We start from the raw sequence: 27017 nt of genomic DNA, 5'->3' as shown, positions 1-27017 counted from the left end.
CTGTTTCGGTCCGATTTGAAGAGCAAACATTTCTACTCACTGACATTCAGAGCCGACCGAAGGGATGAGTTGGAAGAAGCACCTTCTGGTGGAACGAGGACCTTGTCCCTATTTCCGTCAGCCCGAGGCTCCGTTTCCGCTTCCGTCCCCGGCACCTCTGCCGCGTTCCGCGCCGAGAGAGAGCTCCCGTTCTCATCGAGCGCCTTTTTACCCTCGCGAGACGCATCCCAGCTAATGGACAACACAGCCAAACGTTTTTTTCCTTTTTTTTTTCTTCTTCTTCTCTCGACAAAATGGAAAGACCATACTTCGTAACACCGCCACCCTGCCCCCTTCCCCGACCTCCTTTCAGCATGCATAACATCGTGTACCTCTCTATTTAAGTTACCCTCCGCTCACTGGCACCCTTCTCCGGTATTAAAAATTCTGTCGTGGAAACAGCATCTGCAAACTCCCTCCAAAAACGACCGATCGTTTGTTGCGCTCTTCTAGCACCGTTTACCACGATTAGGGATTCGTCGTCTCTCGAACAAGTGTCTGATCACGAGTTTCGATTCGTCGCGGGAAATGTTCGATTCAAACGCGAACGGAACAGTTCTCCCTCTTCAAAAGTTCGCGAAAGTTCTTATTTACGCGACAAAAAGTATTAAATACTTGCAATCGCGACACCCCACTGGTCGATGTGTAATTATTAAAATTGGATAATTGAGTATCTCGGAGTTTACGAGACGCGACGAGTAAAGTTGGAATGGATTGATTCGAAAGTTCGAAAGTTCGCGCGGTATTTGTTACTTATGGATCTACAAATTTGTAACGTATTTTAGGAATTTTATTTAAGTAAGTAGCGGTGGTTGTAGAATAAGGGTGAATAAAGTTCTAGGATATACGTGTATTGAATGATGTAGTAGTAGGAACAAAATATTAACGAAACACACAATTAATAACTACGCTGACTACACTCACTACGGTGACTACGCTGTTCTTTCGCAACACGACACGCTTCGATGATTTTCCAACGATTGCTCTTGATTGCCAATAACTGCCAATGGCCGCTAAAGACTGTCCAAACGCTCTTCTTTCGCACCTTGTATCCTCACACGCATTCATTCCCTTTCATTCTAATTCTCAATCTTTCTCAGCTATCTCGATCGCTCTTCTTTCACTCTTCACTCGCTCGTCTATTCCAAACACTTCGAATTCTCTCCGGACAACACGCAATCTCTTTCATCCTCTCGCATTACCACAGTATTATTAGTTCATTTTCTATTCGAGTTTTCTTGATCGATCTCTAAGCGCCTCTAATCCTCTAATCGAGTCGTAGCTCGTACGGTAAATCTAGCTTTCGAGTGACAAAATCGGAACAGTCGGCTGGCTTGAAAGCGGGGTAGTGATTTCTATCTTCGTCCGATGTCCAATCTTCGATTAAAAATAATCCGAATAAGATCGTACTTGGACTCGTTTTCATCGCAATATCTCCACCAATTCATTGACGACACTCTCGCGAAGACGCAATGGAAACTACCCAAATTTTGATTCCCAATACCAAACGAAACTCTATCCATACCGACGTCGATCGCTCGCACCAAAGAAACATAAATAGCAAGAGGAACAATTACTCGAATCCGGGGAATCATTGTGACAATGGTTGCACGAAACCGAGCATAACCGGTGAATTCCTCTCTCCAAATGTATTTAAAGACAATCGTCAATCGCGCGGATTCTATACCAATTTTTCGAACGCGGCAACTTCAACGAGGGTTGGTAGCCCTTTGCGCGAATCCGAGCCCGCTCGACAACAATGTTGTAAAAGTGGTCGCGAGATACATCGAAGCGCAGAAACAGAATGGAAATTTCAATTATCGTTTCAACGACAAAGCCCCAGCCGGCTCGGATTGCAGGGGATAATTTCGTACGAACATCGGTACGGTCCTGAAGAGCACCGACAATCGCAATAATGACGAACGGGAGACGAAACGTTGCGTCCATTGTTCGGTGGATTCCGACGATTGTAAATGAAAATACCGCAGAAAGTCGAGATTCCTTTATTAGCGGGCGACGTCGCGGCGCAAACAAGCGCGCCCTGGGGGCCGGATCGTTTCAACGTCGCGGATGCCTTAAGCGCGTCGCTTCGGTAATTACGAATCGCGCACACGTATGTAGTTACCGAAACGGTCGTGCGCGGCGCTGTATGCGCGTCGGTACGCGTGACCAGCGCGCTTCCGTGGCTGCAGTCCAGCTGTGTTACGACCAATTAGAAAGTTCGAATACGCAATACGACCACCCCTTATATCGTGAGCCGCGTAATTATCGGTTCGCCGTACTTCGACATCCGCTCGTTTGATCCACGTTGGCCGGGAGCGACATCGAAGTCGAAGTTGCGGTTTAATGACGATTCCGTGGCGCTCCGATCGGAGTTCGCTCAAGTAGCGCGACGCGCTTGTTACCGGGGTCAGGAAACGCGAGTGACGTCCTCCATCGGCCCACCCCTCACTTTTTCTTTCGTTAATTGGCAAGGTTGTTTCCGGCGGACAGCCACTGGAAACCACCGGACGGAATGTTTCGGAATATTGTGCTCCGGGGGTAAATTTAACCTGGAAATATCTTCGTTTCTAACAAGGATAACCAGATACCACCCGGCAACGAGAACGATATTTCGAATCGATGCTATCCATAACGGGTCGTGAATTATAACCTAGGTACGTCGGTTCTATCTACGCTACCGCTCAAAAGTTTCCGAATACTTGACCGAAACTCTCGCCATATTTAAATTGCTGTAAATCCGTGAAAAATAGCCGCACGATGATCTTCGTGGGGTCGTTTTAAAGAGCGAACCCTCCACTTTTGCGTCTGGGTGTGAAACTTCTTTGAATATTCTCTTATAACGGACAACGATTGAAAAAATGAAGATGGTTTTCCTCGTAAAGTAATTAAAAAATTTCAAACCGCTCCCAATTGTTAAAATTACCGTTTTAATAAATAAATAAAACATTACAGGGGACGGTTTTAAATAGTATTTTCAGTCAACCTCACCTTTATCGAATACAACAATACTCGGTGTTTATAGAAATCTATTTCTAGGCGAGGAGCTGCAAGAACGGAAACCGGTGAAAATTGCACTCTCGTGTATTTATAAACTGTTTCCAATTCTACTGACTATTTGTAAACACTTTCATGAAGTTGTACGTAGGTACCATTTCAGTCCATTCTCTTGATAAAAGCAGTGCTCGTGGAGAGTTTCTAATAGCAGTTTGTGTGATGATACGTGAACAACTGATACAATGCAAGAATGGCTGTAACTCGGAAACAAGGTCAGATGGGACAAATGTTAACACGAACTTTCCTCATTACTTTTTTTAATGACTTCACTCTTGAAGCAATGTCCACACATTATAAAACATCCTATGCAATAAAGGGAAGTACGCATTGGCGTAGCCGATGCTATTTCCAGTTTACTTTGACAATGAGGAGTCACAGCTGTATGATAGAGAGGTATTTGTAAGAAGTTTAAAAAACAAATGGAACGATTATAAGTGTTATTAAAATATTTTACGTATGCCTTGTGAAAATTTTTCACTTGGATATAAAAGAGTGTAAACTATTACAGAAATCGTAACTATTACGTTACGTACTTGCATAACTGAAAAATCGATACACATTGTGTAATTTGTACATAAATTGTATTCGAAAAATAAATGTATACGGGGCACAAAAAATAACTAAAAAATATCAACCATCTTCTTCAAACTTTCTTCAACGACTCGTGGAAGCCTGGATATAGAACATCGATGGGCGAATTCTGATTCAATTTGATCAAACTTGCTATGCATATTGGACGTATACGTATGATCCTATTGGAAGAAAAGTTCGCATAGTTAACGGTACCCGAACAACCCGATACTAAATTCTGAACGTTGAATAGCTTTACAAATGCACCGTTAATTTCCCTTCAATGCTTAACGGAGTGAAATAAAGTAATCGTTGCTATTTTGAAATCGACATTAAAGCAATTGACACTGTTCCACAGATACGACGGTCGGCCTTGGTAATTAACGAGTCAATTCGCTTATTAACTCCCTAGTTGCAAACACGTGTTACACATTCCTGAAGGAGGTTGGGTAGCCGTCTCTCCGCTTTGCAAACCCACTCTAACTTCCTAATGTCGCTCATTCTTCGGGCTGTTACCACAGGGAACTACTTTTCGAAAAGTTCGACTCTTGGTTGCTCGAATCTTTGCTATCGTTCTTCGTCGATTCGTAACTCCCGGTTGTTGACTACCGTCTCGAGCGCAAAATCGATCGATGAAGAACACTTCTATCTGCAATATTGTATGCAACAGTATGTGCAATACTTACGCGTACGACTGATCGGCATCGTCAGCCTGCAACTCGTCCCGCAGAGTGCCTAACTTCCTGGCAACACTTCTGCTGCCGAATGGTTCTCGCGGTTCCGCATTTTGACAGTACCCTGAAAACACCAAAATCGTCTTGTATTCATCTTCTCCTACCAATATATACCAACTCTGACGAGAGACTTAATAATTAATAATTAAACTTCCCAAAAGGGAAAAGTTTCCATGACTAGATTTCAAATCGGAACAAAAGATTCCTTTTATTGCACGAACAAGACAACAAAATTTATCCAAACTTTTTCACCTATTTTTCTCAAAATTGGCCGCGCTACGGTTAAAATTACAGTTACGCTTACAGTAGATACAGATCTATCGCCACCCCTAATTTCACTGCAATCGGTGAAGATCGTTCCTGAAGCTTCCTTCGTTAGACTCGGTTTCGGTGCAAGTGATTGCATTCATTGCTCGCATAAATTCAATCGAGCGAGAACGCGCGAGTCGAGACCTCGAGGATTGCACGTCGCGTCGAGAAGAATAGAAAAAAGAAAGAGAAAGAAAAGAAAAGTATGTATCATCGAAAACAATGAGAGGAAGTAAACGAGGTCCGTTCGCGATGCAAGGTCCACGATGAAACAGAGGCGCAGACGTTTCCATTTCCGGGTGCTCGCGAAACTTTTCACCTGGACGAGGTGGAAAGTTTCCCCGAGTTCCAGATCTTGGAACTTCGCTTTGGTTCCGCTCGAACTTCGACCGGAAGTCAATGGAACCCGCGCCACTTTGCAACGCCGGAATAAAGTACTTGCATACGCCCCCTTGCCACGCTATTCTGCTCGCCAGCTTTTCAGCTCGATATTGAACTTTTTATCGCGACGAGAGGGGAATGAACGGTTAAAGCGAAAGGCACCGTGGAAACAAAGTGGTGCGGCGGCGGTGGCTGGCTCGCAATAGTCGTTTTGCGTACAGATGCCCGCGGAAATCGCTGCTCGACGAGCGTTCCGCGAACTGATGCAATTTGCTTATGAGTTTTCCGCTGCGATCTCTTCGAACGTGGCATTATAATGGGCAATCCGCAGCACGGAAACTTCGTCGGGATAATTGAAGAAACGAAAGGAAGCTTGTTGATCCTAACAATTTCTTGTTACGCTCGGTCCAACGAGTAGGTCAATGTAAACAAATGTCTGAAAATTCGTTCTCGAGCGAATTTCTCCTCGAACCTTCTCGACGATTGACCGTCTGTTTTTCGCAGCCATCACCCGCCAACGTTTTATTTAGAGTGGATATGCCAATAACTGTTGCGGTGGCTTCTAAAGGGTGTAACGGAAGTGTGGATGAGTGAAAATAGGAAGAAGAAGGAAGAGCTTTCATCCCAGGCCTGCTAGCGAACTCATCGGTAAGGCATCCTAGCAGATCCTGTCTTATATTAGGTTGATCGATAAGTTTTGTCGTTCGATAAAACTTATCGAACGATATAGTACTAGGTTGCTCGATGAGTTTTCTCGTTCGATAAAACTTATGGAACAATATAGTACTAGGTTGCTCCATAAGTTTTCTCGTTCGATAAAACTTAGTTTGGACTTCGTTTTTTAATGATAATACGTAAACATTGCGTATTCGTTTATATTTAATACTCGAAAATAAATATCGGAAGGTGAATATTAGTGGTTCGAGCATAAAAAGTGTAAGTAACGAAAATAGAAATAATGGAGTTTGTTACTGAATAAAATTAGAGTTATTCGTAGCCAATTGTGCTTCGCAAATCATCGTGGATCGATACACGGTCGCTCGATGCGTCGAGGTTATTGAATTTATTGTCGAAATTTTTGTCCAATTTGAACAACTTCGAGTATAATGTCATCGAATGTACTTCGAAACGAAACAACGAGCATCGAATTACCTTTTGTGGTTTTCATTTTATTTCGATTCGAAGTTGTATCGGTCTGGTTGTAAAACCTCGCGTTCCCCGACTCGTCACGTTCAATCGACAACAAAGTACACGATAAAAACATTTTTCTCGTGTTTGAGGTATTCGAAGACTCGTCGATCGACCGAACTGTCCACGAGAACGAAATAGTAGTTTGTCCGTAAGTAAGCTGTTAAAATCACGATTCTATGGAGTTTTACGTGGCATAAATGTTTACGAGCGACTGAAAGTGTCGCCGATGATACGAAGCAACATTCGGGGAACGAAATTTATAGGTGTTTTCATCTGTGACGTCAAACAACTAATTCCACGATTAATGGCGAAACTCGAGGGCAAAACACGGCTCGGCTGTGTCGGACATCTCCGGTCCCGTGGATGCAAAAAGGTGTAGTGGAATTCCGCCAAAGCTCGCCCGATGCGGTTACATCTTACCAAATCTAGCAGGAAGCTGATAAACTCCCGCGAGAAACTATAGAACTGGGACGAACTGTAACATACACAGCGAGACCGGATGTCTACAGATATAGGCCGGCTTTAAGCTACCATCGTTTGTTCGGAATAAAATTTCCAACCAACGATAGGATCTAAATTCCAGTTTAACGTTTGCGGATTAGTTACGTACATTGGGATGGATATACAAGCAGTACCGAACAATCGTACCGCGAGATAAGAGAATCCTAGTTACGACCGGATCGGGACAAGAACAACGAAGCTGAACGGAAACAGAGAAACAAAATTAAACCGAAATATGCTAATCGTATCCACGGCTAGAAGGAACCGACTCGCGTTGAAGAAATCCGTTCCGATTCCGAAACGATCGTACCGATAGAAACAACGGAACGTGAACCGCGTAAATTGACACGTACAATCTCCGAGAATATCGCCAATGATCGAACTGGAAACGAAATGCGCACACTCGAAGCACAGAGGATCGTGAAACTTTCGGAAACGATACGAGTTGGTGAGTCGTGAAACGCGACACCGATGACCTTGAACTTCTAAGAAGAGTACCGACGTACTTGTCCCAGTGAAACTCAGAATTACGGCATCGTATACAATTACCGCCGACTCGCGAGATCCGATAGAAACGAGTTCTGAAATCTTTCGAGTTCTTCGAGATCCCGTAGAACCCAGAGCTCTCGGTGACTCTTGGGAAGTTCGAAGAACCGCGACTCTCTTAAGAATTCAAACGCCCTCGGGGGCTACACAGGTCCCCGGTAACCTCAGGACTCCACTCACTGCGCAAACTCTTGCGAATCTCCAGAGATTTTAGAGACTGTCTAATTCTCTGGAACCTGGTGGACCTCTAGATCCTCCTTACTCTCGCTGCCGTTTTCCATCGTATCGTTTTCAAGACTTTGCAATCGCGTCGCGCAAGCGCAGATACTGTCTCTGTAGGAGTCCACGAGCGTGAACGAGTCTACGGTCGTTCCAATCGACTCCCACGAGTGGTAGAATCATTGTATTGTTATTCCTGCGTCCCGAGTCTACGGTACGGTGTCCCACGGGCTTGACATCATCGATGTCCTACTTCTCGCGTCCAACATTGTTGATGTCAAGTTCCACGAATGTCGGGGTCGTCGTAATTAGGTCCAGCTTGAGACGACACCGAGCTCGTCGTATTCAGAAGTGGACGTTGAAATAAGTGCGGAGAGAATCGAGGAGGAATGTTTCGTCGATGATATCGAATATATCTGGAGCCGTACCGAGGTTCTAATTTCATCAATCGCGAGCTCGAGAGTCAAACTTGTCCATCAGAAACGTCGACGAGGGTGAATGGTTTTTGATAGGTAATGGGGCGCGGGCAAACGTCGAATGCTAAGTCTCCGTCGTGCTCGTTACCTGAAATGAAATATCGGAAAAATTCCACGACCCATGCGAAAGCCTCTTGCGATTACATTCGGCCACGGTTCGACCCTTTTTTCCCTGGAAAATTAAACGGATGCAAATGCAGCCGATATCGCGTCGCAGCGATTCTTCCACGCTGCGCTCTCATTCGCTGTTTCGAATATCTCCGCCGTTATGTCGGAGATAATTGCAACAATTAAAGAATTCCTCTTTTTCGCTACTTCTATCGCATCTCTCCAACAACGTACCGAAATTTTCGGTAAATAATGGCTGGGAAAAAGTTACCTCCTTGAGATTACTTTTATAATAACGATGTGTCCTCGGAACAACGATTCGTCGAGCAACTTCGTTAGTTTTCCTCGACGTTGTTAAATTTTGTTCCTCTCGCCGTTTCTTCGACGATGTATCGAAAATCGTTTAAAATTTCACCAACCTTTCGAAACTTTACTGAATCGGTTCCACCCGCGTGTTTCATCGTCCTGAAATTAAATTTTACAGCCACGTACGCGGTTTTTTTCCCCTGTACAACGTTGTTTAGCGATTATTTCCTCTTCTTCGTTTCGCGTATCTTTTATTTTTTTTTCACTAATGTATAGCTCCATGGTTGAAAATTGCACGGCGTATAAATTTGTTTCGAGTTATTTCCACGCGATGCGATTAATTTCGAAATAAAAACGATGAGAAACGCGAACTACAACGCGAAACGTATTAATAACTTTCGTTCAGCGGAGCGTTATTGTAAGAATTAATGGAACGAACGAAACTCCGTACGCGTAAAATAGGCTTCATTACGCGCGATGGTGGTCGTTTTTTTTTTTTTTTTTGCGTAGGACCGTACAAATTTCGTCTCCCTTTATTTTTCGCGTTTTTTTGTATTATATTTTTTTCTTAATTTAATTTCTCGCCAATGTACACACGTACAGACGTACGTGCGCGGTGTGTACGTGTACTCGAACACGCGGAAATCGTCGTTGACTGTAGCTCGCACTGTCTCTTGCCGAGTCCGCCATCGAGTTCGCAACGCGATTTCGTTCGACGAAAAATACAGACGTGAGCTTTTACCTTTTGTAACGATCGCTCTGACGCCGGCAGCCACCCCGTTTCGAACCCGGTAATTCGGAACACCGTGGCGACGACGACCCTTTTTGCATTCCTCTCTCGATTTCGCGATTTTCCTAGCGTTACAGTTCACCCTCCCAAGACCACCCACACCGAGACTGTACATTCGATTATTGGATTCGGTAAGTGACGAGAAGAGCAACGTAAGTCAGTATTGCGACATTTTGAGGTCTCCGGTACGGTATTCGATAAAAAATTCTACAATCGCGTTGTCCAGACTTTCGATGTTAAATACATCGAAAAATGTTGTCACAGACTGGCTCGTCTACGATTATATTGTCCACGTGATCCATAAACGCTACCACGAATCGGTTCCCTTACCTCATGGTACTCCTTGGAAGAATATATTGTCCATTCTCGAAATTCTCGAAAGCATTTTGAAAACATATTTCTCTTCCCAAAGAATGCTCCGTAAAGATTCTTTCCGCTTATTATTCCCCGTGGAGCTGTTTCTCGATTATTTGTCACGTAACTCGACAATTTCTACATTTGTTGTAGATTCCAAGTATTTTACCAAGTAGATTCCTAATTATTCCAAGTATTTTAACAAGAAACATATTCTTCCCCATTTTACCAGTCTTGAAACTCTCAGAAACTAGTAATAGGGTCAAACTTCTATCCAATGTGTGTGACCAATTAAGTACTCCGTTAAGAGGTTTTCCAATTTTAATATGCTTTTCCAAGGCGATCGAGTACAGATCTCTGATACTATATGTAAAGTATTAACTGTGAACACTCTATGAAAGATTAATATGCACTGTAATATAAATCCAAAACTATTGCGTTGTTCTGAAAGCCATTTCGTTTTTTTTTTGGTGAAAATGAGACACGATTTTTTTAAAGTGTATAAACATTTTATCGAATTATATATTCTCCATTTTGGAAAACGAAATCACTTTCCGAGCAACCCAATATTATCGAATTTCGTTAAATCGACAGACACGTTTAACAGAATTACTTTTGATCTTCCATCGTGGATTTCCCCGTGACGATTTCCGAAAATAAAAGATTTTTACAGAAAAGAGTTTCAAGATGTCCTTAGATTGACCGAACGACAAACTATTCGGATCCGGTTCATCGTTCTGTGTCGTTGAACGCGTGTAAGTAATACACGCCGAAAAGGTAACGAGCTCGGCCGTGAATTGAATTTTCCATCTGTTTAATCGTGCTGTTCGAAAATGGAAAGGGCATAAAGGTTCGGTTCGATGTGGAGCGCAACGTTTACGAAGCCCGCGGTAGTACAAGGAAAACGTCTGATAAAGTTATGAATTACGGTGCATTGGCCTTCGAGGCTCGTCGAGGTCGTTCAACACGGGATAGGTCAGTCGTTGGGCTCTAACTCACTCTAACCGATGCTGTAACGCTCCCACCCATCGGTTCTACGTGAACCGGAAATATAATGGCGGCGATCTCATTCGAATTCCGAGGAACCGGCGCGCAAAGCAAATGCCACGAAGCTGTTCAAAAAGTGGATGAACCGACATCCCTCGCGAAGCTTGTTACCGATTCATTGCAGCGAAGAAGGAAGTGAAATACGAAAGATCGGATAATGTATTTAACTACCTTTTAATTGAACCAAGGTTCCCTTCGACCAAATATTTTTACCGATACCGGCCGAAGCTTTCGTACGCTGAAAGATTTCATCGGTTTTAACCGAGTTTCCGATCATTCTGAAAAACGATGCCACGAGCGAAAAAGATACCTCTACCGTATTGTTCGCATTCAATAAGTTCCCGATGTATCGAATACCGTTGCCAAAACGGATACAAAGCGCCAACTTTCGAAGAGATTCATTTCAAAACGTAATTAAACCACTTCGACGTGTACACATTGTGCCCGTAATTATGAAAGTTACTTGAGCAAACGGTTTGGAAAAATAGAATTTAATAACGCGGTGAAAAAGTATCGAATGATGTCAAATTGAACTTAATCACCGAACGACTTCCCGTATGCCCTGTGTACTTCCATTTTAATTTCGATCGAGCATTGATCGTTAATCGTTGGTGTTTTGAAAATTGGAGAAAAGTTCTTGAATCGTTGAAACAGATCGATTGCTTTCTACTTGTTTTACCCGTAAGAGTCTCCCCGAAAATTGAAAGTAATGTATCGAAAGTATACGTATCCAATTTTCTCTTTCCAACGTAGCATTTTTGATCATTCGCAAGAACGGAAAGTTCCGCGCGAAATATAGACAAAATCGACGAAGCACGACTCCGAAGAAAAGTTGCGAACAGTGCTTCGAAATAGCTTTGCAGTATCGCGAAAAGTTGTACTTTTCTGGGAGAGAACGTGCATGCTCGACGTTCGTAATACGTCGAACGGGTTCCACGTTGTCGTAACGAGTGTGAGAAACGAAACGTGTCGCGCATCATAACCCATCGAGAAATTTGTCTGAGATCACCGGTTTATATAAAACTCCATTGACAAAGCGGCATTTATAGAAGTTTCAGGTCAGCGCGCACAACGACCGCGGTTTTATGTTTTATTAACCGACCTCAGACGTTGCACTAAGCGAATCCACCTCCGGAAAATGACGAAACGCTTACGCGTTTTTATTCATACGTAATTACGTCCCTCCTTCCTCTCGTTCCGCATGTTGGAGTTAATTCACAATCCGTCGCGAACAGAATCTCAATGGCGGATCTACTCTGCTTTACTTCGAGATCGAACTCCCAAGGGTGAATGAAGTGAATTCATTGGACAGACTTAGCATAAATATCTGTTTATCCCTTTTAATACGTGACCTTTCGAATCTTCGAAAATTCAAATGAAATGAGTAAAACATTTTTACTTTATTTTATTTCGATTCTATGGAAATATTCTTTCACCTGGTAATACATTATAGAAACTTTTCTGATAACCTCAGATTATGGTGTAACATTTAATTGCACTAAATATACACATTGTTAGGAATTATGTAGGGTTTATTACTTCATTCCATCTATAATAAATAGCGTGGTATTTCACCACTATATAGTACGTAAAACACACAACAATGTACCAACAATATTTTAAAATTTAAATACCTTCAATGCGATAGATACAAAAACTAGCACGTTGCGCTTCAGCAGACACTTCAATTAATTTATTGCGCAGAATGGTAAACTTTGAAAGTTACAATATAGTACGTAAATTAATACATTCGTTAAAAAACATAACTCAATTAAATATTTCTGCAGTATATACTATCAAAAATTACATTTCCAGAACTATCCAGAAATGTACTCTTTTAACTATTTTTAAGAGTATACTTCATAATATTATCAATCTTTTTCTCTAGCAGAGGCAGAACATTTTCAAATCAATATGTATGTTCACCTTGTATTAATTATTATTTGTAAATGAAATAAATAATTCAGATGGATAAATAAAACGATATTGTAATAAAATTAAAAAAAATAGAACAGTAATACGGAACAGAAGATATTAACTTTTTCCAGTAAAAATCTCCTATAGAAGGAGTTTTGTATTTTGTTTAATTCGTCAGGTGAGCTAATGCTCTCGCGTGATAGTGGAGACCAACCCGGATCATTTTAAAGCCTCGAGACATTTAAACGATAAATCGGAAGTGCGAGAGAGGGTGAGGAGAAGTCAAACGAATGTTCTGCAATTTTGGGAGACAGAAAGATAGCGAAGCGCGTCACACACGGTGAACCAACCGTATTTGTTTACACACAGAAGTTAGTCGATTGCATCGAGAAACTTTTTAATTGATTTTGTGGAACGTTCGAGTTTCGCAGTTTTTCTATTCTGCATTATTGAACGCGGGAATGGACAAATCCAGAACTGGCGTAGTTTAACTCGAGAATCCTTCCTCAAATTCTATTTTCACCGATTTTTGAAACGCTACAAACCCGTAAATAATTAAACGTCGTGTCCAAACTCGAATCGTTTAAAATTAAACTAACCATTTAAATAGAAAAGATTGATGGGTTAATTCCATTGTTTCGAGCTTTCTGAAAATTTAATTCAATTCTAAAAGTAAAAACCGCGTACGATTTTAAATCCCGATCGAAAATTGTCTCCTCTCGAAACATTTTTATCCTCGACTGCGACACTTTCGACGATTCGTTCGGTGTTTAAATAAAATCAATCGAGGAGTAGACATTCCGATGAATACCTTTTATTTATTAATTACGGATTCATTAAGAAGGAGAGAATGAACGCGTCATAACGGAGAATTGAAGAAAGTTCGCTCCAATTCAAAGGCAGTCGAACACCGGTAAATTACATCCCCTTCCCGAAGCCATTAGACGCAGTAAGACGTAATATCTCTGCAGAAACGGCGAGAACCGAGATATTTTTCAGCCCTTCCGCGCCATCCTTTCCTCTTTCTCTCATTTGCTCTTAAAGTTGTAGATTAACTTCCAGGGTCGCGAACTACGCAAAGAAACGTATAGTTCCGTGCTTTACTTAGAAGGGAGTTCAGAGTACTTAAAGCTCCTGAAAATGCCGAGGTAAGACTTTCCGTTTCTCTTTCACATGCAGACTCCTCCTTTTTCTTCTTTTCGCCAGCTTACCTGAGCAGGTAATTAAGACGTTGTGTCGGCGCAGACTCGGGAGACCCGAGAATACCAAAATTATTCTTCGTTTTAGCGCGGAGAAACTTGATTCCGTGAAATATATACGGCCACACACTCTCTCTCTCGTATATCGGTACAATGAAAAATCCGAACAACCAGCCAACGAGAATAAATGCACTCGAGAGAGGGGTTTAAAATGCAATGGGTCGCGGCGTAACACTTTAGACACGGTGCATTTAAACAACTGATTTTTCTTCGACCAAACAGTCAATCGAAAGTTACTTCGCATTTCTTGCAATTCACTTTGATAATGCTCGGAACAATTTCACAGACATTTTTCTCCTTTTCCCGAGCGATAAATCTTCCACCTTCCTCTTCTGATCGTTTCTTCCCTTTTATTTTACTTATAAAGGTCATTCTTCGATTATCGACTAATGGAACAATTTTAGTTTTATTCCTTCGTTTCGATCATACGTTAATCTTTCTTTGCCTCGTTACATCGATCCGGATAATTTCTTTAAAATATATCGTTCGTGTACCTTCGCGGTTCACTTTGTCTCGAAGAAAATGAACATTTTTAATTATTTAATCAACTTGTAACTCTTTCACGTTTGGTAATTAAGTTTTTCAATTTAAGACCATTTTTCAAGAGAACTGCAATTCTGAGTGGAAACTTTAATTTTTAATCAAAGAAACGGTATTCGATGATCGAGTTTCTTGCAACGATCTTCGCGATAGAGATTTGTTCGATCATAGGTAAGGAGTGAGCGAAAAATATTAAATTCCTTTTTAATCCTTTCTCGAAACTGTAAAAATGAAAAATATAAATCTCCATCTTAATTCGCAGAGGAAAGTCTTCTTGAGAATTAAAAAGTTAATTAGCAATAATTACATTTGAAGCAAACGAAATTTAATCGAAGCGTGTATATATCCGTATATACGCATTGAATGAATTTCACAAGAAATTATCCTTTAACATTGACCATTTTCATCGTCCGAAAGTACGCAATCGAGTTCAGAAATGTTCGATCAGACTTCAAGTTCCAATCGTGGCAACGCATTCAGCAGTCACTAATTTTCAATCTCGAAAAACAAAAAAATTCTCTTCCCTCTTGACGAGAAACTTAAAAAATTTCATCATCCTGAAACTCTTTAAGCTTTCCGCGCGGGAAGAGAAACGAAGGGATGGCAAGTCTGTCTATCCACGGATGAAGTTATCAATGAGGGCGATAGATTCACGATCTCTTTCAATAAAAATCTCTCGGTTCGCGAGATTCCGCAAACGCGAAAGAATTCATCGAATCCACGTTCACGGGAATGGCGGACCAATAGAAAATTGTGACGCATCTCCGAATTAATTTCGCGAAATGATGTGGATTTTGGGCAGGGTGCGCGTCTCCCGTTTAAGTTGAAACTGCTTTCCAAGTATCCGACGCTCGGAAAGTATAGACTTTCCGCCCCCGCAACACTTGCCACGGTTTACTTGATTTAAGAGCTGGCTTCGTTAGCCAAACATGTAATTAAGACCGAACCGGGGGATACTTTCGTGCTGCAGAATCGTGGAGAACCGACAAAATCGATTTTGCGGACGCATTCGTACGCAGCTGCGATCCCGTTCCAGATTTTATGGAATGTTTGCGCTGGTACCAAGTCCCGATCAACTAAAAACGCGAACTTCGTAAACGAAACTCCTCGAGTTTCGAAAACAATCTTACCGCCGCTCGGTACCGAGAGTCTTCCATTTTCATTTCCTTCATTTACCACTTATTTTCGGCAGACGTACAAACCTACGTTATATCTACTTTTATTTTTGAAACTTTTATACAGAATCGATTCGAGCATCTGTATTCAACATTTCAATTCTAATCGTGGATCCTTTCACGAAATAGTAATATTTTTTAGTAATCGGTGTACAGTAACGAGTGACAGAGTAAATCTCTTTTAGTAATTGTAAATGAAAAACAAATGAGACTCCAAATGTCGTTAGTAGTTTTTCTTTTATAGAAAATTTCCTGAACGAGAGATGCATTATACATTGATAAAATCCACCTTCGGAGGAAATCCTTCATTTTGTAAAAACTTTCTTGCGTATGGCACCAGCTGTTCGTAAAACCAGTCACGAAATGGTGGACTGACTCGTCCAAGCGGTTTTATTATTGGTACCACGGTTGATCGAGAGCCCCGTAGATCGAAACCGCGGACAATCGAAAATCCAGATAATCGAGGTGTGGCTGTACTTTTGGAAAGGATCTCGAATAAAGTTGAAACGTTAAATATGGATAAAGCCTGAATTGGCTCTATATAAAAGTCACTATTTATTTACGGAGAAACGCAAATTAGATATTTATATCTCTCGGTACAAAGACCATACTTACTTCCGTACTTTCCATTTCGTTTTGAATACATTTCTTTCGGCAAATTGCAGAAAGAAACAAAGCGCTGGGTTGTGCGTACTTACGTAACGTCGTTTTTATACTTAAACTTCAAAGGTACGCGACTTCTTAAGAACATGAAACGATCGATCGAAATAATTTCCAAGCGAAGGACACACTTTTCCTTAACCGCGAACAATTTCGTTGTACTCCGTCCTTGTGAAATCCTTCGATCACTGCAATAGGTTGTTCAATAAATTTTGTCGTTCGATAAAACATATTGAACAGTATTGTTCAATATAATACTGTTCAATAAGTTTTATCGAACTTAAAATTTCGAACGTTAAAATTGAACGATAAAACTTATTGTTCGATAAAACTTATAGTTTACAATAAGTTAAAATAAGTTTATCGTTCGATAAAAATTATAGTTTACAATAAGTTACAATACGTTTATCATTCGATAAAACTTATAGTTTACAATAAGTTACAATAAGTTTATCGTTCGATAGAATTTATAGTTTACAATAAGTTTATCGTTCGATAAAACTTATAGTTTACAATAAGTTACAATAAGTTTATCGTTCGATAAAACTTATCGAACAACCTAGTATTTACCAACTCTCTTTTTCTCTCTCATTCCCCTCTCTATATTCTCCGTGAATCGACTGACTCTGGGTTAAGAATTTTCCCGCGAATGAACAACCTGCACCTCTCACTCTCACCAAGGACGCCGCGGGTGACAAGTATTTAATATTCACCTACATTGTAGAAAATAGCTGATACGATTTAAGAAGGTGGTAGTATTAATAGAATCACAAAGTACCCGCTACAGTACGCAAAGTCGGGACACTCGTATTCCAGAACTCGCATACCAAACGCTCACTTGCACACGATAAATGTTCTAATATACCGAGTATCCATACGTTCGCGCGAAGAGAAGTACACACGTGTGTACTTGACTCTTGACACCGGCTGATCCAGAAGTACCGAGTACTCGATTCACTGATAAATCGAAGAATGAATCCATGAACGACATCTCGATAAAGAGTCGAACCACTTGGAAAACACATTGTCGCAAAAATAACTCTCACAAAATGCGAAACAGAACGTGTATTCGACGATAAAGAACAATCAAAACGGAGGTAAGCAGAAATATAGACACAGAAGTTTAGCTCTTCCGTAAGTAGAGGGCACCACTGAACGCAACGGTAGAATTCTAAAGAAAAGAAACGTTAAAACTGCCTTCATTACACGTAGCAAAGTTGGAAACAGGCCTCAGATGTTGCGAAGCACAAGAAAGAAGCAACTCCGGTGAAATAACCTGTTACGAAAAATATACAAATCAAAAGGAACGGGCAATTATTATTTTCCGTTGTTAAAACGAAACTAGAATTGAGAATGAAAAACACCGTTCAATCGGTATCGCAATTATCGTTTCGCGTTATTAAATTCGATTTGAACGATTTGTTACGAAACATTTTCCACTCGATTCCTTCGATCGTCTTTCATACAAAAACATATATTTTGAATACTTGAGAAATGTTTCGTAATGAATAATTTCCGGCGATATCAAAACGATTTTCGATCATTTTCCGTTTCGATTTCATTTTATAGACCGTTACGTACGAGATAACGTTTCTTTGCCTCGGCACGTAGTCGTTCGATTATCCAAACATTCCGTGCTTCGATTAGTTTGGATAATCGAAGTTTCACTGTAATCGGAAGACGTACGTCGGTATCTGAGCGTCATCAGATCCCCGACGGAGCTAGCTGCAATGTTGGCGAAACGTCGGAGAATCCTCTTCCAAAGAACACGGCTTACGTCCGGAAGCTTCAAACAGTATCAACTGTAAGCACCCAGCACCCAGCCCGTGAAAGCTTCGAATATCTGATACGCAAATACATCGAGGAACTATCGTACACAAAGCCGCGCCACTTAATTACCATAAAAAAGAACGGTCCGCGCTTTCGATCGCATAATTCGCTCAAGGGTGGGTTCTCGCATTTTCGCGAAACGTGGCCAGAGAGGGGAACACCAAGGGTCGTCGCCGCCGCGATAGAGGAAAGAATCGTTCCAAATGAAAGCGATTAAAGCGGCCAATAAAGCTGCGCCGCCGGCGATAGAGGAGTAATTCGTTCGTTTCTCCATTGTAAGCGACTGCGCCAGAATGGCAAATCCGTTACGAAAGTTTAATTAAACTCCCGACAAGAAGGGGTAGCGACTGTCGATCTTCGGGAGCGTTCAATCTCCACGCGTATCCGGTTTTGTTTCTCTTTTTCTTTTATTTTTCCATGTTAAAAATCTACTTTAGGCGCGGAACGAGTCCAGCGAAAAATCTTTTCTACTTGCATCCGTGTTTTACGTTAATAATATAGTTAACTACGGTCAATCGAAAAATGAAATACCGACGAATACAGCGCCTGAGAAAAAGATACACTAATAACGCGTGTCAAGAGCAAACAAATTTCAAAATGTCGACACATTCTTGCTAAACCTTTACCCTTGCGCGGGATATCTATCGTCTTTTTTTTTTGTTTGTTTTTTTTTTACAACGACGAACGTTAGAAGCGTCTTATTTCTGTGTTTGTAAATTCAATTATACGGGATGGAATATATTTCAAATTGTAAAATTGTATCCTTCTATTCGCGAATAGTTCTCTACTACCGTAAAGAATAAACGATACTAGTTTCTTATTATAATTCGTTCATCGCAGACGTTGAAGGTTTATCATTGTTCTTTTATTTACTTTCGATCGTTCCATTATGTTCCGTTCTCGATCCGGTATCGAGCTATGAATAAAAATTTCGTATCACTTTCCGTACTCTCGATAAATACATTTTAGCGAGAATCATTTGCACGCGGGAGCGTAAATAAACATCTGTAAAACTGTATTTCGAAAGAATTCACGAGGTATTTTATGCGCGCTTAAAGAACGAAGAGTGCCTCGTAACTGAAAACGAAGCCTCTGCAAACACGAACTCGCATAAATTTATTTTTCCATCGTTCCGATGCACGGAAACGATATCGAGAAAACATTCCCGCTTATTTATCAGCCCCTCTCAATGCAAATTACATTCCGCGCAAACTGCATTACGCGAGCATTCGTATCGGCATTCGAACGTATTAATAACCATGCTATCAGCTGTAAGTTCGATAAACGCGAACGGAGATGTTGATTAAACTTCACTCAACGAACATCGATATGCAATAACGATAACAATGGTTGCTATTGTCGAACAAATGTTTCAGCCAGGTAAATAACAAGCCACCGAACGCGTCCGAAACACGAGGCTGTTAAATAACTTCCTGCGAGCTTGACAAATGCAGTTCGACTTTCTGCACCGTGGAACAATATGTTTCCCTTGTTAATCAGTTGCCTTATAATCATATACTCGTGACGCATAATAGCGTACCGTTTTGCTACCATCAGCGTTCAATCTCTCCAAATGCCGGACGTGTGCAACGTGCATGAAATTTAATGAATCTGTGCTGCTTCGACGGTAATCTTTTATTCGACTTTATTTCGTTTCTCTTATCTCGGAAAAACTTGTACAAAGAAGTTCTCTGCGTATTACACGGCCTTTGCATAACGTATCTTGATTGTTTTATGCGCACAACGATGGAATATGTAGGAAAACATACGATTCAATTTTTTTTATTAGACAGTGCGAATGTAAATTACACCCTGCGCGTTTACTCTCTTAGAAAGTATCTAGGATCGCAGTGTACAAAGTGATCTAGTATTTCGACCGATAACCTGGTATATGTTTCGCAAAAACGATGGCTATTTTTTGTTGAAAAAATTCAACATTTTCGACACTTTTAACCCGGCACGAAAACTGGAATAAACCGTAAATATAAAATACAAACAATAAAGAAACCGACCCGGGATAATTTACGTTCAGAATCGAAGACAGGTCAAATGTATTTTTACTAAAGTTTGTTAAAATTTGTCAAATATTAACGCAACAATGTTTTAGACTTTAATACACTTGTAATACTTGCGGATAAACTATTGTATTTATCGATGTTCTCTTGCAATCGAGTCCGAGTATCCAATACTTCCAAGTTCGACTGACGAACAATTCGATGACCGTGTTCCACATTTTCGATTTATTTTTACTCGAAGAGTCGCTTTATTTTCAATTCCGTATAGTTCTCGCGGTGAACTTATACTTCGATCGGAAGTCTTTATTCCAGTCAATCTAACATTTATCCAAAGTTCAGATCCAAAGTCAGAGGAAAGTTGTTTAACGACTTGGTATTACTGTTAAAGCTAGAATGGAAAATGTGCAGTGAACAGGACTGATGATCCGCGAGGCAATTAACACCCGCCCCTCTTCCTCTACTCCACGGTTCTCTCGTTTCCGGTCGTCGATCGTGATCTGCCCCAGGGCTACCTTTTAAGCACACCTGAGACGCACAGAGGGGTTCTGCCACCGAGAAGTTTCAGTTAGGTGCGAACGAACGTGCAAACCAGCCAGGAGCGTAATTGACCTGTCGTCGCTGACCAACCGACGAAAGAAATTACGAAATTAGTTTAACTTTCTCTTCTTTTTTTTTCACTAACCAAAGACTCGGCAAGTAATACGCCGACATTAGTGGGAAAATCTAAAGTTTCCCTTTGATTCGTTACCTCTTCCAATCACGGGTAATTTTTCCTATTGAAAACAAATTCAGCGGTGTGCGAGGGAAAGTAATGGACGAAATTCATATTTTTCCCGATACATTATTCTCGAGTGGCGATTCAACGCGGTTCGTGTCTTCTTTTAAAGTAAAGAAATGGTTTCGAAACTCCGTACTGCAAATTTCATCTTGTCCCTCGCTGTACATCGATAATAAATATAAAACGCTGTTCTATTCGAACGAATCCCAGCGAATAAAATAAAAACTTGGCGCGCGTAATCTCTACACGAGAACGTAGAGATTTTGATACGTCTAGAGATATCTATACGTCGATATAGATATATATATTTCGAAAACGATTAAGTTTAACGTAAAAAATGAAACACCGAAAAACGGAATGTTTCATTCGGCGCAGGATTGAAATTTTATACGATCGTTCACCTTTCGTGTATTATCTTGCGATAAAAACTTCTCGTATAAAAACTGATGCTTCTGTGAAAAGTTAGCCAACTCACCGATAAGGAAGAAAGAGCAGCGGCATTGAGTGAAGGAATTAAATTGAAATTTTCTTACGATCCTTGGAAAAGTTTTTCCTTTTGACTTGTTCCCTTGTCTCGGATAACTTTTGTTCACCGAAAGTGACTGTATATAAAGTCCGTACCAGCCTTTTCCAATGAACCGTCCATAACGTACACGAAATGATTAGTTTCGTTTTAAAACTGCGCGTTATTTTTCTTCTTTTCTTTTTTTACTTTTCGAAACATCGCGCGTCGAACCTTCGATCGAGTAACTCTTTTTATTAATATACATTCCACGATTTTGAATCCGGATAAAATTACAGTATTCGTTTCTCCAAGTTTCGAAATCAACGATTCGCGAAATCTTTCTATTTGAAGAGCTAATTAGTCGAATAGAATTTCGGCGAAAGGTTAAGTCGTAGTACATCGCTTTCTTGTTGCACCTGAACGTTTAGAAACACTATTGACCGAGTGTCTCACAAATAGCGTGTGTTCGATTTTATCGCTGGCTTCTCGGTACTGTTCTCTATATATAGGCACTGCGAGACACGCCAAAGATCTACGGATCGAGAAACAACTTTTGATTTTCCCACAAGTATGCCAATAAGAAAACAGTCTTGACAAAATAAACTCGTTACACTTCGAGGTTTACCCGCCTCCTTTATTTTCAAACTAGTTTACGCGTTTAACTTTGATAAAAAAAAGTATACCTTTAAAAGTACACTTTCTATTTAATCCTACAGGAAAATATAAATTCGACTCTCTCGGGACAATCAATCTCTAATCAACTGACACTTCTATTGATTTTCTATACACTATCAGAACGTTTTGGACAACGTGGCTACTATCGTTTTCGACTATTGATATACGTACACTACCCAAATACTGCCCCGTTTTCGAATGAAAAATTAATACCGGCAACTGAATTTCTCCCGTGTCTCGTAAAGTTCATTCATTCGGATTTCAAATGTACGAGATCGGTCGTAATTTTTGTTGCGTCGTCAAGATCCTCCGCGCACGAGCAAAACAGAGATACCCGATCCTCTCGAGACGAGAATTCCTTTTCGCGGAAGGTCATCGCAGCACGCTGCGGAAGACCGAGCTTAGAATTGGCCGTAAATCTGGGAACATATTAAAGAAGAATATCTCGATTCGTATTTTTGGTCTGAAAAGAAAACAAGGAAAAAAGGAAAGACGGGCAATTTCTGTTCCGCGAATTGTTTCAACCGTTGCGCTTGTATCCACGGGCATTGCTTACGACGCAACTCGGGGCATTTATCTTTTCCTCGTAAGAACGCCGAGCCAGACAACGTAATGGAATTTTTTCATCAGCGAGGTTTTCCACTGACACGCTGGACTAAAATCCCCTTCATACCCGTTATCAGATCTTACTTCCGCGTCGTGACGGCTAAGAGCTACGATTTTCAGCGGTATTGCACCGCCGAGGGAAGAAATTTCATTTCGCGCAAAGGGGAGCGGGAAAAAAAAAGGATCTCTCTCATTCGCGAAGGAGCGGAAGTAATCGAATAGCCGGCGGGGCTTTGTCGATGTATCCGGAATACTCACGAGAGTCAACGATCGATGAAGAAAACCGCGAGAGGTACCGGGACCTTCTGTACCAATATCGGTTCACCTAACGAGCAGAAAGAATGCGGAAATCGATTGATCAATTTGCGTTCGAAAACGAAATTATCGTGGATACGTTAGAATGTCGGGACGGACGATAAGAATCGATAAAAACGTTCCTCTTTACCGGTGAAAACAAAGAAGATCGCGAATCTGAAACATCGAGGTAATCGGTTTTCCAGTCAATTCGGGATAAACCAAATATTAGAGATGCTAGAAATAGTGTCTACCCAACATGGTTCTATTTAACCCTTTGTGTTGGTCTTTAATTGGCAGCCACCCGGGATATGTGCGTCCGTTTAAATTGGCACTCGTTAGTAGAGTACCTTTCCTCGTAGAATTCCTTTCTTTTTTAGATCTTCGTTATTTAATATCTGATCAGGGTCTCGAGAATCTTCGTCTATAATTGATTTTGCGTAAAATTGACTCATTCGTAACGGAGAACGTTTGGCAACAGACACGTTTCAGGCACAGAGTCTACGTTGTTATTCTCGTCAAAGTCGGCAACTACAGAAAGCGTATTGCTATCTTCTTTGCTGTCACTGCACAAAATATTATCATTGGACTCACTCGTGCCGCAAGCTACGTTTTCCTCTTACGTGACGTTTCAGGAGGGGTTAAACCTTAAAAGCAATAAACTGAGCACCGTTGAGATCGATAATAACCACTCTGACTAACCGTAAAGGAAAAAATTGTAAAGAGAAAAAGAGATCGATCTTGGAAAGCGTATTATCGATCGTATTGGGTCAGACGTTTTAGTCGACCTACGTAAGCTCTGCGATCGAAGAAAGGTTATTCGACACTGTCCATATTCTACTTACTCGTGATAAGTACCACGTTCCCCTTAACTCAAGAATTGATCTTTCATTCTCCCTATAATATCTTTGGGAGACGTGGGTGTCATTAACTCGTGAAAATGATCGTGTCTGGGTGACACACATAGTAATCTACGTTAATATACATAGTAATCTACGTAACGAACGTCTATATTACGTTGCACGTTGGAGGTTTTAATGTAGTGGATACTTTCGCGAACGATAAAGGTGCACCTAATCTGGAATTCTCGGGCAGCTACAACCGCATAGTGATGAGGCCTTGAGGATAGAACAGGTCACCTATTATTTTGCAGACTGACGTCTAGGAATCCCAGAGCAATATTTCTTTGGTAGACGGGAAAACTAACAATTTCCCTCGCACGGATCCTTGTTACATCCATGAAAACTAGTGAACAAATACACCTATCGCCAGTGTATAATATTGACCAATGGGAATACCTACATATTACCGAAGAGACAGCCTCTGAGAACGTACAACAGAGTTGAACGGTCAGAAACAAACATTTATACAGTGTAGTCAAACACGTGAGTCAAACACTGTATACATACAGTTATGCAGTACATAGTTATAGATTCGGTCGATTCGATCGTTAAACATAAGATAATCCGTTACAATTTCGTATACAACGTCAACACTTCATCCAGTGCATCCATTCGCTTAAAATAGTTGAAGCAGTTGTTGGTTCAATTAGCTCTAAGTTATTAATTCATCGAAAGAACATCAATTTATCATCGATCGACTAATCGTGATTGCGGTTATTGTATCGTGACACATGATGTTTTCCCACGAACATAATGTATTGGCTATTGGAAATCGATAAGAACAAACTCATGGACACCCGTAGGATTTTAGGGACTCCTAAGATAGGCAGGATATCTACGTTTCCAGAATCTCTTACAACCTAGCGTTGTACCTACTGGGTTTCACAAATAGATATTCTCATCCCAACCAGTTGGAAGTCACTTCCATTGGGCTCTGTGTCTTCAGAAGTTGCCATTATTTTACCGGTTCGTGTCTTTTTCATGGTTGTCCCTATCTGTTTCAACAAGTCGTTAGTATCGAGTTCTTTATTTTCGAGGGTTGCCTTTTCACGCGTGTCTGGATCATCATCTCCACCAATCCTATCGTGCCCGATGCCGACTATGTCGTGTTTCTACGAATCTGATATTATCTGTGTCGTTTCCCAGGAGTAAGGGTTGTACCGTATCCAACGTCACAGGTCTGAAGTCGTCTCTACCTTGTCCCATGTGTCCGACATCGTCTGTACCGTGTTCCAAGAATCTGAGGTCTTCTGTATCAACTGTCATGTGTTCGAGGTCGCCCATATCGTGTCTCACGAGTCCTACAATATCTATACGAGGTCCTACGTGTCCAGGGAGGTTTATGTCGTTTTCTAGTAGACCGGGTTGTCTCTATCGTGTCCCAAGAGTTCGAAGCATTGTATTCTATGTATCTGGGACCATTTCTATTTTCTTTCACGTGTTCCGCATTGAAACCTTGTTATACTCGGATGTTATAAAGAGAGAGAGAAGTATTTCGCAGCGATCAAATTACGTATCAATTGTTGTCGAAGTACAAGCCCGACTCTCGTCGGAATGTACTACCTTGATCAAAAAGTTCTAGGACTGTCCCCCGTGTGTCGCTGTCAATCACCCGATTGTTTCTTTTTTTTTTTTTGTTAGGTTACCATATCTGTCATTAACACTTCCTTCCAATTTCAGCATCATAGCTTGATATTTGTAAAAGTTACGTTGTACTGAGCACATCTCCTTTGTTCGTGTCTTCGATTTTGAAAATGGCATCATTTGAGCATCAACGAGTTTGCATTAAATTTTGTGTAAAAAACGGATTTAACGGTCCGCAGACCTTGGATATGTTGGAGAAGTGTTTCGGCAACGATACTCTTTCGAGATCAAATGTTTTTCGATGGCACGAACGCGTGCACCGGAAGAGCCGAGACCGAAAAAACCACGTCGTTTTCAGTCAAGAAAGAAGGCGATGCTCACGGTTTTCATGGATTACAATGGTGTTGTGCATCAAGAATTCTTGCCAGAAAAACAGACAGTCAACAAAGAATATTATTTGGGCGTTTTGAGACGTTTGCGCGAAGCAATTCGTCAAAAAAGGCCAGATTTGTGGGCAAACAACTCGTGGATTTTGCACCACGATAACGCACCGGCGCACAATGCGATCCTTATCCGCGAGTTTTTGACGAAAAACAACACGAACACTATCCAGCAGCCTTCAAATTCACCAGATCTGGCTCCCTGCGACTTTTTTCTGTTCAACCGAATTAAAAAACCGCTTCGCGGAATGCGTTACAGTACCCGAGAGGAGGTCATGACAAAATCGAAGACGGCTCTGATGGACATACCGAAAATTGAGTACCAGCGGTGTTTCGAGGATTGGATCAAGCGCTGGCGCAAGTGCATTGCAGTCAATGGGGACTACTTTGAAGGGGACCATATCGATTTGGACGAATAAATTTGTATTTTTGATTTTATGAATAAAGTCCTAAAACTTTTTGATCAAGATAGTATTCATCGAGAACGTTGATACGTACCTGCAAACCTTGTAAAATTATCTTTTTGTCATTTATCTGCACTTCGTTAAATTTGAATCGATAAATAAATAATTGCACGTAATAATATCACATCACAGTACGTGAAATCGAATGAATCGAGCTCTTTCAATTAAACCGTCAGTTTCATGCGATATAATTAACGCAAAAATGTTTCGCTCGACATTTATGAAGATTGTTCTTCGATTATTCATTAATAACTTATTCGTGAAATAATGAATAAATATATCAAATAACGTACACAAATGCGGAATAATACATAAAGATATAAAATACTGTACAGAGATGTGAAAGAAGTGGGGAAGAATGCATAAAAAGTAGAAAATAACGCGCAGAAACGTGGAACAATAGAATATTTGAGCGAATATCCATATAATATAATATTCCGTATGAAATGAATAGGGACACATACGCGTTCCATCGAACAGAATACGGTGAATTTCGGCACCTTTTATTTTGTCAATTTTATTATCTTTTACCTCGCAGCTTTACGACTCGTATCGATACACGAAATTTCCAAAACTCGTCCGAAATACTCGCTTTACAAAATTACATTAACAAAGGTTTCGTTAATATCCATGAGCATAATTTTGAACGAAATACGATTATTGTACCGAAGCACACTTATTGCGGGCAATTTTGTTTCATCGATTACCCGGCTATTTGGACGTGCAACCAAATGAGAAACAAACG

General features: G+C 40.9%; 1 protein-coding gene across 1 annotated transcript in view; it reads right to left on the bottom strand.

Annotated features, from left to right (window-relative positions):
- LOC143153765 (uncharacterized) overlaps nt 1–27017 on the bottom strand; it is a 173531-nt gene that overhangs the window by 133076 nt on the left and 13438 nt on the right. Inside the window, exons 2-3 of the mRNA XM_076325284.1 lie at nt 4353–4464; nt 41–231 (exon numbers count right to left, since the gene is read on the bottom strand). Of these exons, the coding sequence (XP_076181399.1) occupies nt 41–231; nt 4353–4464 (303 nt within the window). The remainder of the gene's footprint in view (nt 1–40; nt 232–4352; nt 4465–27017) is intronic.

Source organism: Ptiloglossa arizonensis, chromosome 13 (genome assembly GCF_051014685.1).
Source record: "Ptiloglossa arizonensis isolate GNS036 chromosome 13, iyPtiAriz1_principal, whole genome shotgun sequence".
NCBI classification, from domain to species: Eukaryota; Metazoa; Arthropoda; class Insecta; order Hymenoptera; family Colletidae; genus Ptiloglossa; species Ptiloglossa arizonensis.
This window is presented reverse-complemented; position numbering and strand designations above follow the sequence as displayed.